This window comes from Saccostrea cucullata, unplaced genomic scaffold (assembly GCF_032062105.1).
Source record: "Saccostrea cucullata isolate Sc308-1 unplaced genomic scaffold, CSIRO_AGI_Scuc_v1 ctg8280, whole genome shotgun sequence".
NCBI classification, from domain to species: domain Eukaryota; kingdom Metazoa; phylum Mollusca; class Bivalvia; order Ostreida; family Ostreidae; genus Saccostrea; species Saccostrea cuccullata.
This window is the reverse complement of record NW_026926635.1, coordinates 1-13,515: the sequence shown is the minus strand read 5'-3', so window position 1 is coordinate 13,515 and position 13,515 is coordinate 1. Positions and strand designations below refer to the sequence as shown.

The following is a 13,515-nucleotide window of genomic DNA, read 5'->3' as shown; positions in this document are numbered from 1 at the left end:
TTGTTGGAAGTGTCACAGGGCAGTACTGCCGGGACAACATCTTGACACCCCTATTTATGCCATTTGCACGTCGTTATTGAGTTTTATTTTTCAAGATGACAATGCCAGATGCCATACGGGCAGGATCGTTACAGGTTATCTCCAACAGCAGAATATGATCACATTACCATAACCCACGCTCAGAACGGACCTTTCCCCATCGATGTCGCGGACATGTTTAAACAGATGCAATGCCAACGTCAACAACGTCCTGTCAATGTCCAACAACCTGCCAACAATATTGCAACAAGAATGAAACTAGAGGTACTGTGAGCGATGAGCTCACTAAATGATACCCCCCGCCTCCCATATGGTTATAACTGGTGAAAAAGTCCATGTTTTCCTGTGGCCGGGAAACCCAAAATATGTGTCGGATCAAAAAGTAAAATAGAAGGTGCACATTGGCAATATGTAATAAAAATTCTGTGAAAGTTGCATCAAATTTCATTCAGTGGTATGAGAGGAGTTGCGGATAAGAGATGGGTACGCCAAAGCGTAACAGACGGACGGACGGACGGACGTACAGACGGACGGAATTAACGATTACTATATACCCTCCCGCTTTTCAAGCGGGGGGTATAATAACCTACTCCAAATGATCTGAGACGTCTTGTTAAGAGTACGCCACGCCGAATCCGACCTTGTCTGGTTGGTTTTTACCCTCTACTGACTCACAATGGCGGTAGATGTGTGACATTGTGTTGGTGTCGACCTTTATTCTAGAGAATCTGTCCTTTCTGACTGTACACAGGGTTTCGAATACTAGTAAATTAACAAATGTTTCCTTAATGTTTTCTGTCAGTTTGTTTCTTTCCTGACCACCTCATGATCTGCATTTCATTGTCCTTGTAAATATTTTTTTTTAAAAAAATTAAGAGGAGTTCAGGAACCAGGGTTTTGTTAAAAAATTTTCCTGACATCTGATTACCTTAACGGTGGAAATTGAGATTCAAAAAATATTTAACATTTACAAAAAATTTTCTTATTCATACTGGAAAAGTTGTAAGAGGAGTTCTAAGAATTAAACTCTGTGGGGAAAAAACTAGATGGACAATAGGGTGTAAATTTTTTTGCTCATGCTAATAGCATATTCTAAACGATAAACTGGCTACAACTGAAAATGAAAGAGTGGTTTAAGACAGAGGAAAGTGTGGCAGTTGGACGAACGGACCAAGATAATAACAATATACCCGAACTTTTTTTAAGAAAGTGCATTCAGGTATAAAAATATTTGTCAAATATGAATTAGTTCGCTCATACTTCAGGTAATGACTTTATGGAGATCTCTGGATATGAGCTATTGCATAAAGGATTGCTTTAATTTTGTTATTGGACTTGCCATTTACTTTATTGGTAAGATCTATAGTTACCGGTTCCGGTATGCTTTGACCTGGAAAAGACAGCATCTTCCGTAAAATCAAACGGAAACAAATTCTATGAAAAATTGATCGAAATTAGGCCCACAATAATCCGAGGATGAATTTGGTCTCAAAAAGCTTAATTCACTTCAAAATGTTTTGTGTACTGCTTCGCAAAATGTTTTTAAGCTACCAGGAAAAATATTTTGCGGCCGCCGGAAAATAATTTGGAAGCAGCTAGATAAATATTCTTTTCTTACCTGACACATACTTACAGAAGTCCATTTATGACCTATCAGAAATATTTTGAATTTGTTATAACGATTTTTAGAACTCGTTCTAACGAATTTAATTTGTTATAACAGATTTATTGAATTCGTTATTACGAATCTAATTTGTTATAACAGATTCATTGAATTCGTTATAACGAATTTATTTTGTAATAACAGATTCATTGAAATCGTTATAACGAATTTAATTTATTATTACAGATTTATTGAATTTATTACAACGAATTTAATCTGTTATTACAGATTTGTTGAATTCGTTATAACCAAATTCTTGAATTGGTTATAACGAATTCAACAAATCTGTAATAACAAATTAAATTCGTCATAACGAATTCAGTGAATCGGTAATAACAAATTAAATTCGTTATAACGATTTCGATGAATTTGTTATAACAAATTAAATTCGTTATAACGAATTCTAAAAATCTGTCATAACAAATTAAATTCGTTATAACGAATTCTTCAAAAATATTTTTGATAGGTCCTAAATGGGCTTCCGTACATTACGGATGTAGGTAAGAATTAAAAAAAAAACAAAAAAAAAAACGAGTGCACATTTTCCTTATTTAAGGATATCAAGCGGAACAATTTCATAAAAATTTCCTTGTTTAAGGAAATCAGCTGAATACTGGTATATGTACTTCATTTTGATGTGATTTTTTTTTAATTTGTACCATTCACATTGATTATTTACAATGTAACTTACTCTGTAGATTTTCACTTTAATACTTTCAGAAGGTGAATGTAACAACATGCTCACATTGTGCTTCCTTTTCCTCCTCGTCCTCAAAGATAAGTACTTTCTTGACTTTATATTTCAATAGTCAGATTTTGTTTTGTTCATTACAAAAAAATCACTAATTTGAATGTATGATCATATATATGTATAAAAGCCTTTTCATCTATTTAGGTATCAGCTCAATAACAGTGACAACAAAGCCAGAGCTTAATGTGACACTCGGTTCAAATACACAAATTATCTTGAATTGTACATACCAAACAGATATTTCTGTGAGAACAATAATATGGAAAAAGTCATTTGATGGCGTTTACAAGGACTTGGCAGAATTCGGTGATGGTCGTGCGTATTTTGCCATTGATGGGGGTTACTTGAGGAATAGATCTAATCTCATCAATCCAATAAACGGTTCTCCAAGTGCTGTTGTGATAATCAATGACATCCAGTGTGCGGATGATGGACGGTACCAATGTCTTGTGAAGTACATAGATGGAGGTATTGGAAAACAAGCTAGAAATGATACAACAGTTTTTTTTACAAGGTAATAAAACACATCAAGGACAATATAACTGTAATTACAACTCAGCTATTGTTTATCTTGGCAATCTCTATGCAAGTCTTACTTGGAAGACAAGACGTTTGTTTTATATACATAAAACTTAAGACTCTGTAAATGCACATTGAAGTTGCGATATTGCGATATTTTTTCATTGAAGTGAATTCTTTGCGTTTTAATTATTGAACATCAACTCTTTCATTATGACAAGCATATTAGTCAAAATGTTTGAGAACATCCCTCCGTCTGCGACAAGCAACATGGGTTTTGCTGATTTAATTAAATACAATGATTAAAGAGCCTTACAGTAGTAAAATATCTGAATGGTTTTGAGCCATCTTTAGAACTTTGTCATGAAAGGACACTCCTTTATCCTTAAAAAGGGGAAAACGGTCAAATGGTTCATTTGAATATCACCTTTTCAGTGTAACTCGTGTTTCTAGTTGCAAGAAAAAATCTTTTACATGAGGTCTTCGGCGATTTATGTGAAGCAGCTTTCACATACACTCTCATTTTCAACATTTTGGAAGATATCCTTTATAAACAGTAGTGACCATGCTTACTTAAACGTGAATTTCTTTTTTAGGACAATCGGAAAAAAATCCTGGAATTTTTTGTGATCAGTGGTTCTTTGATAGAACTTTTCAACTGTGAAAAAATATAATTAAAAATTTTACACTCATTCTGATAAACTGTTTATTTCTGTGTTATTGAAAGACCCTCGTAAAATTTTAGTAAATGTGCCTGCTTATAAAATCTTTTTTCTCAGTGGGAGCAGAGCAGCCAACAAATTTCGAGTTACACAAAAATAGCACTCTAAAAGAAAAGGACGCAGTATTTTTGTCTTGTTCTGCAAATGTCGGAAACCCTGGTGGATTTGTTGCTATATGGAAGCTAAATAAGTTGTCAAATAAACTGGTTCTTTTGAATCGGTCAAGTGAAGTAAATGAAAAGACTGAAAATTGTACAGCGATTGCAAACTTCAACATAACTTACAGAGTTTCCTGGGATGACAACGGTGTGATTTTCAGATGCTCCTCACAAAATAGACAAACACAAGAGCCTGCTCCTTATAAAGACACAACAGCAATTGATGTTCAATGTAAGTGATACATTCCTGAAATGGTTATGTGCTACTTGTCTATATTTATATATGTAAATCGATCATCGCTGTTTTATGAGGTACTGCCTTTGGTTTAAAGGCGTAGAAAAAAAAAACTGTAGTATATATTCGAGTTCTATATATGTAGAAATTTTAGCGATTTGTCCTTTGACATTAGTATTTCATCTTTAACGAGATTAAATGTAATTTTAGCGATTTAAAATGCTCACTTAAGAGTCTATTACAAATATAACGCAATTAATTATAACCGATATTTAATCAAAACGATCTCAGCAGTTTCAATAATAATGCCAAAAGTAATTCCTCGATAAAATTCTGTTTATAAGATGTTATAGCATTTATTGTTATGTTGCAGATGGACCGTCGAATATTACAATGCATAGCTCTACCCCTGATCTTGATCTATTTATCGGAGAAAGTCTTAATCTTACATGCAGTTCTGATGGAAATCCAGTCCCTCGTTTCGAATGGAAATTCAATTCCAGCGACATTTTAATCGACGACAGACACACCCTCACTAGGGACAATAGAACGCTGCGTCTCATGAACGTGAATTTAGATAACAACGGCATTTACATTTGTGTTGCCTCAAATTTAATTGATGGTGAAATAACGAAGGTGTCTTCACATCTAACACTAAACGTCCGACAAAGAGAGCCAGTACCAACACACCTGTTTTCCTGTGCAGAAAGTCCGTGTGGAATAACCGAAAGTTGCACAGAAAGTAACGGTAGACCAGCCTGTACCATAAACATTTGGAGTCCTATCTGTTTCTTGTTCGTATTTCTTACGATAGTTTTTGTGGTTTCAACTGCTATTTTGATAATTAAACAGAAAAAAAAAATTAAGAAGCAGCAAAATTTTGAAATTTGGGTAAGTAAAAAGTTTTAAATCTGTTTTTATTCGAAATTTTAGTATGACATCATCTTTTGTTCTTTTAATACATTATTCTTATTGAAAGCCCAAGACAGACCAGTGAGCTACCTGAAACTCTCCAATAAACTAAAAAAAAAACCCCAAACCTGTCCAACGGCTGTTCAACAGGTCTTTCATAAAGAATGGACAGTTTTTGACATTTAAACTTAACTCATTGACATGTAAATGAAAAAGATTTTTTAAAAGAGAAAACAACAGTGAAAACAAAGCAGAAAACTAGCCGAGCCTCCATTTCAAAAATCTATAGTCAATTGTGCATGTGAGTTTATATATATTATTATAACAATAACTTGATCCCAAGGGTCGTATCACGTCGAGTTGACAGGCGCGGATCATCAGATCTAACGAGACGCGAAGCGTCGAGTTTGATCTGATGATCCGCGCCTGTCAACGAGACGTGATACGGCTCTACGGATCAAGTTACTGTTATAATGATAAATTTATTATATACCCCCTTATAACTAGCTAAATATAGCAGAATAAAACTTTAGAGATCAATTGTATAATATTTATCCATAAAACACAGCATAATAACAAGGGACTTTTTAACGCGCAAGAAAAATAACGTCATGTTTTTGCGTACTACGTCATCAGTTTCAGAGAGTGGTGATATGGGACTTTCTCTATGGCAAAAAATGAGTTATACAAAAAGGGACTTAAAGCTTTCTTCAAGTTGCGAAAAGACTTCCTTAGCTTAAATCCTGGGATATCCACTAGCCTCAATGTCTTTGATCACACAATTAAGCCTATATTACTTTATGGCTCAGAAATATGGGGAATATTTAATGTTGATAATTCAAAAATAAAGCAATCTAATCAAGTCTTGATGCAGCTATGCTACAAAAACTTTACTGGAGAAAATTTACACATCAAGTTCTGTAAAACTATATTAGGTTTGAATAGGAAAAGTATGAACCATGCTTCTTTTCAGAACTAGGCAGATATCCTTTACACTATGATATTATCAACAGGTTACTTAAATACTGCTACAGATTAGAAAATTTAAAATCAGATTTTCCTTTACTAAAAGATGCATTTATATGTGGTAAGGAACTTCATTTTGCCCCAAAAACAACATGGTACTCCTCAACAGAAAAATTATTAAAAATTCTTGATATCCCAAACATAATGTCCTATACTAAGAGTAATTTTATGAATTCATTGAAACAATCCATGAATAAAAAATACTCACTTGATTGGCAACACTTAAATGAAACACTAAAAGAGGGCAAACTTGTCACTTATTTATTTCTGAAGAACAATTTTAGACTGGAAAAATATCTAGTTTTATTAAAACCTGAATACAGAAAGCCAATTTGCAGATTACGTGTATCAGCACACAGGCTATTCATAGAATTGGGCAGATATAATAACACACCCAGATCAGAAAGAATATGTAAAAATTGTATGCTTAATCAAATTGAAGATGAAAAACATTTCCTTATTCACTGTAGCAAATTTACAAAGGAAAGAGAAGAGCTATTTAACCTGATCTCATCTAAAGTAAAACATTTTACAGAATTGCCTGATAAGCAAAAATTATTCTGGATTCTAAATTGTGAAGAATTAGATATACTAAATTCTCTTGGAAATTTTTTACAAAAAGCATTACCATAAGTTTTAGGAATATGACTTAATAATGTATGCATAGATAAATGATGTACTGTATTAGTGTATATATACCTATAAAACAATTCTTATGTACTGTACATATAAAATATTTTGGGTATTCCCCTACTTGTATATGTCTTTCCTATCAATCAAGCAACCCTTTCCCTCATATGTATATGTATATTGTATTGCATGTGTATGATAATCATTATATACATTTTAACAATGTACTTTCTTTTTGCTCCACGAGGGCCCTTAATTGGTCAATAAATTGAATTGAATTGAATTGAATTGAATTGAATATGGATTCAGAAAACCACAGTGTGGTGATCCGGAAAATCGGATCAAACTCTGTAAAATTAACAGTAACAAAACAAGGAAATTGATGGGTATACAATAAATAATTAGACAGTATGATGGATATTTTCCAAATGTTAGAAACCAGTCCATTTTAACCTTTTTATGGAAACTTTATCACAGAAACCGTCAACTGAAGGTCTTTTTGATAAAAGTTCAAAATGGTGGCGTTGGGATTTTAGAAAACAAACACAATCTATTCAAAAAATTATGTTAATTTATGCAATTTTAGAGAAAAAAAGTCTTGTTTAACATTAAGATTGAAGTAAATTATATAAGCATGAGAAGGACACATGCACTTGTACCATTGTGTTCGAATACTTATAAATTATGTTACCGTGATGCTAATTTTTTTTTATTTTCTTATTTATCATATAAATTTAAATGTATTATTGTTATAAAAAAATTCATAGCCTTCAATGTTTTTTTCAGATGCCATCTTTCGATGGATTGTCATACTGGACATGTACAATATGAGGTTTTGAATGCAACAGTAACAGTGAACACAACAGGATCAAGTGGCACTGAGAATAAAAGATATGAAGTTTTAAATTCCAGGGAACAAATGAGCAAAATAGGAGAAAGAAATACAATGAATACAGAGTACGAAACCTTGAAAAGAGAAACGAGCGTTTCAAGACAAAATGATGCTGAGAACGAAAGATATGAAGCTTTAAACAAAACTGAAAACCAGTGTGTTTTTCATTTTAAAAACTTATTTTTATTGGGATTTTGTAATTTATGTAAAAATCTTTTTAATGTTACATTTTTATTCGGATGAGACGTATAAACATTAGCCAAAAGGACCTTGAAGAAAGGTGGTATCAGGTGCCATGGCGGAGTGAGCATCCCCTGTCGATCGGTCACACTGTCATGATCGAGAGAAACTGAGAAAAAAGAAGACTAATAAGTGTGTGAATAATGTACCAGTCAATTGTTTGAAAAATGTCAGTCAGCATTTGCCTCAACGATTGGTTGAATTTGCTGACAGGATCATTGTTTAGAAAAAAAAACTTGTAAAATTACTTCAAATAAGACTTTTGTTATCCTTGTTTCATCTTGTGAATACATGTACCTTACTTCGATATAGAAGTTGTTTACTTTTATGCTTTTATGTACCGAATCAACAGAGAGAATTAAGAAAAGTGTTAACGATTTAAAAATAAATGGTAATAAATGTCAATTGATAATACGTCGTCGATATATCTAAATGTCGAGTTGAAGGACACAGCAGTATGTATTTTCTTCTTTTTCTGTAGATTTAAAAAAAAAAATTAAATTCTCCTTCATATGAATACCAACTAGGTCTACAAATTATGCAGCGATGTTGTTGCCTATTGATTGAAGTGCATGCGTATAGGTAATCGTTATTTTTATTATAATGAAGGATTTGGAGAGAACAAACAGTATTCAAGATCAAAGTCCATAAAACAATACAAAATAGGAGCACAGACCTCCAAAACATCGGACGTGGGATCAGGTGCCATGGAGGAGTGAGCATACCCTACCAACCGGTCACTCCCGTCGTGTGCTCCTTGTCATGAATGAGAAATAACGAAAAAATCCGTTGCATTTCAGTGTAAATAATGGATAAACAATTAGTATGAAAAAGGTCAGTTAGTATTTAACACAATGATAAATTGTATTTGCTGACAAGGTCATTGTATCGACCACAGAACTTACGAAATAATGACTTTAGACGAGACAGCTGATATTCTTGTTTATAAATAACACAAAGCGCAGCTGTTGCTTTTCAGCAGAAATAACACCCATCAGGTAGACAATTTTTCTTCTTCATTGTTAAACTGTTAAACATTTTAAAATGAATTATTTGCAATATTGTGAAAACTAACACTAGTATATATATTCATTATATATTATTCGTTAAAAGCTTCTTTAAGATTTTTTCTATTCCTATAACAACAAAGTTGTTATGGGTTGTTAGCATTACTCGTGTGTATTCGTGTCCTTCTCTAAAATAATGTTATAAACAAGATATGCTCGGAACGTCTTTTGACTAGAATATGCTGCTTCAATTTTCTACTTACTTGGTATAAATAGGCTATAAGTTTGGGAAGACGTATTTACTATTCTTTGAATATTTAAATCAACTAAAGATTTCTTGAGCAGTGACTCTTCCCTCAGTGAAACGTACAGTGACATACATGCAATCAGCAATAGAAAATCGAATATATATAAAGCACTCAAAATGACTAAGGATACGAACAATAAAAAATGTAGATTTCCTAGACAACTTGTTCCTTCCTCAGGACAAACGAAAGAGTTAAGAAGTCATTAATACAACTAGCATATCTTCTACACCAAAAACTAAATATTTAAAGTGTTGCACGTTTATTCGTTTAATTTGAAGTTTCTAAACAGTTTCACCCTTCGGGTAGTCTGAAAAATCTGACGTTTTTCTTGCTTTTTAACGATTTTGATATTTTACATGCCAGGAAAACGTCAGAACCGGCGCCATTACAAAAACCGGGAATTTCACCGTTTCCACCCGAAGTTGATTTTCTATACTTGGGAACCGAATTAGACGCCGAAATCACAATTTATTAATGGCACAATGCTTCTAGAACTCACCAATATATGAATAGAAATTACCACTCCACATTCCAAATCAGAACTTACACGATTTACAAATGCACGAAATGAAAACAAATCTCAACACTCAGATAAAATGTGTTCATCGGATTATATTATTTCATAAACAGTACATAAAAACGATGTTGGTGAGGACTAAAGGTGTAGTACTATTGATAAAATGTGAATTCAGTATTTAATTCGGTTTACCAGTATCGAAAATCAACCTCTGAATGCCGCCTCCGGTTGGAGGCGGCGATTTCCCAGTTTACGTAATGGCGCCGGTTCTGACGTTTTCCTAGCATGTAAAATATCAAAAACGAAAAAAAGCCAAGAAAACGTCAGATTTTTCGGACTACCCTTTGGGTGGAATGTCTTCGGTCTCTGCATCAAGAACTTCTTGCTTTTTCCCTAAGCGTCTGTCCATCTTGGATTATGGTCAATGACCATTACTGTCATGTCCTCCCATTTGTGACCTTCAAGGCTGAAATGTTCCCCAACGGGTTCATTGATTTTTTTGTTCACCCGATCTATGTTGACCTTTTGCAAAATGAAATGCTTCTGTGGATCGATTTCCAGCGCAAACATGGTGCAGAAGATTCACGAGAAGCAGGAACGCTAAAGGTCAAGGGCATAAATTGGTCGAATAGTGATTATTGACCCTTCTCTGGAGATTTTCTATTTTCAAAACATACTGTTTTTACAACTTTGGTACAGCTGAGATAAATGCAGTTGTTTGTTTGACAGGACAAATTCTCTAATATTTTTTAGCTGCGGCCTTTAACGGACTGTTAAAACTGTCTGTGTCAGAGCTTTACTCACAGAAAATATTTCTTCTGTCAGGGCAAGTTTTGAAGCCTCCGTTAGGTAATGGATTGCTCAGTCTGGTTTTTATTACCAAATCCTTAGGTTCCTCGAGAGTCCTTATGCAGCAAATGGATGTTTCTTAAAGACCTCTTTCATTCGTTTATTTTAGTGGAGAATTGGCAGTATGTCACTTAGGTTCTTTAGGATTGGATGTTACAAGAAATTATATTGATACCAATAATGAATTATCAACAATTTTGGTTTCCGAAATTTTGAAATTAAAAAAATGTCTAAATCCATTTTTTGAAGATTTCAAAATAATTTATCAATTAATAAGATGTAAACAGTCATTTGTTAAACGAAAAAAATAAATCAGTATCTTTGATTTGAATTCAAACTATTATGAGCATAAACAATATATACTAACATATTGAAAATGAAATTTTCCTGTCTATAAATTCATAATGTAAAAATCTACGGTTTATGTTGATATAAAAGCTCTCATACGAAAAATAGAATCTTACAATCAATAAATAATGAAGCATTTTGTAGGTTCATCGTTCTATACTTTTCAGACAAATATCGACAGAAAGTGAGCACAGGTGTTCACAGTGTCATCAATACCGAATAAAACCTTTCAAACAAAAACAAACCAGCAGAAACTTTATGCTAGATACATTTAGTTCAAAAATAATATTTGAAGAATTAACTTCCAACATTTTTCTTTTAAAATGTATTTCTCTGAATTTAAACTTGTCAACATTGCTTTCGACAAGGTAATGAGGTCATGAATGTTGGTAACTAAGAGAAAGCCTTGGCACAACAAATGTGCTTATGTTCTTATTCGAACAATCTCAAACGAACATAAAATATTTACCAGCCTTATTCAAAATCATAACAACACTGATTATGGGTAAATGCTCCAAGACTTGCGCATTTATTAACATATAAATTACATAGAACACGCGAATATCTGCCTCGCTTTCCTGAATATACATGTAACTTGATTACGTAGATCTACAACATAAAGGCATTTCAATAATTAAACATTTTCAATTCATATTATAATATAAACATACCAATACCCGCTGAACTAAATAATATATAAAATGGAGGGTGGGTGGGCGGGCGTAATGCGTGTGAAAAGCGCAAAGTCTTGAGGTCGAATGACTATAAAAATCACAGAGCATGCCAGTCATGCTCTACATAACCCGTTTAACAAGTATTACTACGCGTTACCTCTTACACCCTATAAATAGCAACCACGTGTTCGATATAAACAAGTTAGATTTATCAACCTGCAATAAATATATTTATGTTCTTATTCGAACAATCTCAAACGAACATAAAATATTTACCAGCCTTATTCAAAATCATAACAACACTGATTATGGGGAAATGCTCCAAGACTTGCGCATTTCGAATGTTACAAAGAAAGGGTAAAATAAAGAAAAATGCAATTAATGATACACACAAATATTTTATGATCAAATGCCCAGGCACTTTGACACAGACAATAGTGATTGTACATTTTCATGAACGTAACCGTCTTTTGCATTGTCTGAACGCCACCTGCCGTGTTTCTTAAACAGTCTGTCACTTACACCAGCATTAGCAGCTGCAGTAGCGCCCCCAGACCTAAGACTCTGAAGACCAAATTTCGATTTATCCACCCCACAGGTTTGCAAAGTTAGATTTATCAACCTGCAATAAATATATTTGTAAAACATGAAAACCAAAACAACATGGTTTCAAAGTATTAAAGTTTTTTTCAAAATAAGTCAAAACCAAAGTCAGGATTAAAGGTCAAATTTGTATTGTTGGTACACAAAACATATTGTCAGATATAATAAACATAATGCAATTTATTTCACTACAAAATAAATCCGATTATTATAGCAATGACAACATTAGTTCACTTAACATTTGCCTTCATTGTCTATGATAATAAACAACTTAATACAAGAGGTCTAGCACCAAATACTTCAGCTCAAAGGTTTATAAATGTTTATACTGAAAGTGATGTCTTATCACAAGGATTAACACAATTGTACTATGAAGCTCTATGAAAGTTTAAGTGTATCAAAGTAGGTCAAACTCTATAGGGTCAAAAGATGAAATATATTGATAGTTCACCCTCAAAAGATCTTTTCACAGGGATTACAGATGAAGGATATAAAATCCCTAGCTTCAAATAATCAACACTTAAGGAGGAACAGGACCTTTAGCTGAAAAAATTCCTGTCAATGAATTTTTTCCGTATTTTTCATATTACTAATTTAATATGTACTTGACATTTTAAAACGGTCCTATCATGGGATTTCTTGACTTATTTAAAAGATATCGCCCCACAAATACCGCCCTGTTTAGAATTTTTATGGAGTTTAGATACTTCATGTTTACGGGGCCATAATGGAGTCCAAAATGCGAAATTTTACGCACAGACGATAAGTATGTATGGCACGCCAAATTCACAAAAATGAGATAATCATAGTTTCACAATCGATAAACTAGGTTTATCGGTTGTAAACTATAGTTTACGGACTGTAAACTATAGTTAACAACGTTAATCTAAATTTTACATCTGTAAACTATAGTTAACCCGATAATCTATGTTTCACAACCGTAAACTATACTTAACACCGAAAACTATCATTTGCGATTGCAAAACATAGATTTTCTGATAAATACAGTTTCACGATTTGTAAACTATAGTTTACAAACCGTTAACTATAGTTAACGATCTGATAAATATAGTTTCACGATTTGTGAAACTATGATTTACAACTCTTAACTATAGTTAACGATCGTAAAATATAGTTTACAGATGTGAATCTATGTTTATCAACAAAATCTATTGTTAACGTTTCATTACAGACAGATAAACTTAGATTATCATTCGTAAACTATAGTTAACAACCGTTAAATATAGTTTTACAGATGAAAACTATAGTTAACGAATCGTTAACTATAGTTAATCGGACTTAACTCAATATGAGTTAAGTCATGTTATGGAAACAAATAGAGCTATAGTATAGCCCAAGAAGGATAACTCTCACTCAAATTCACATTCATTTACCCACATCTATTAGACATGCGCATTTAGC

At 33.0% G+C, this 13,515-nt stretch overlaps 1 protein-coding gene across 1 annotated transcript; it reads left to right on the top strand.

Annotated features, from left to right (window-relative positions):
• The first annotated feature begins 3,737 nt into the window (after nucleotides 1-3,737).
• On the top strand, nucleotides 3,738-7,664 carry LOC134272285 (uncharacterized). Its single transcript, XM_062754533.1, has 3 exons — nucleotides 3,738-4,084; nucleotides 4,461-4,978; nucleotides 7,442-7,664. The coding sequence occupies exons 2-3, from the start codon at nucleotides 4,481-4,483 to the stop codon at nucleotides 7,484-7,486; spliced, it is 543 nt and encodes a 180-aa protein (XP_062610517.1). The 5' UTR covers nucleotides 3,738-4,084; nucleotides 4,461-4,480; the 3' UTR covers nucleotides 7,487-7,664.
• Nucleotides 7,665-13,515: the final 5,851 nt, after the last annotated feature.

Excerpts from the sequence above, each read along its gene's own strand:
- LOC134272285 (XM_062754533.1), top strand. The coding sequence starts at position 4,481 with ATGCATAGCTCTACCCCTGATCTTGATCTATTTATCGGAGAAAGTCTT. Across the intron at positions 4,979-7,441 it reads AGCAAAATTTTGAAATTTGG|ATGCCATCTTTCGATGGATT; the intron begins GTAAGTAAAAAG and ends TGTTTTTTTCAG.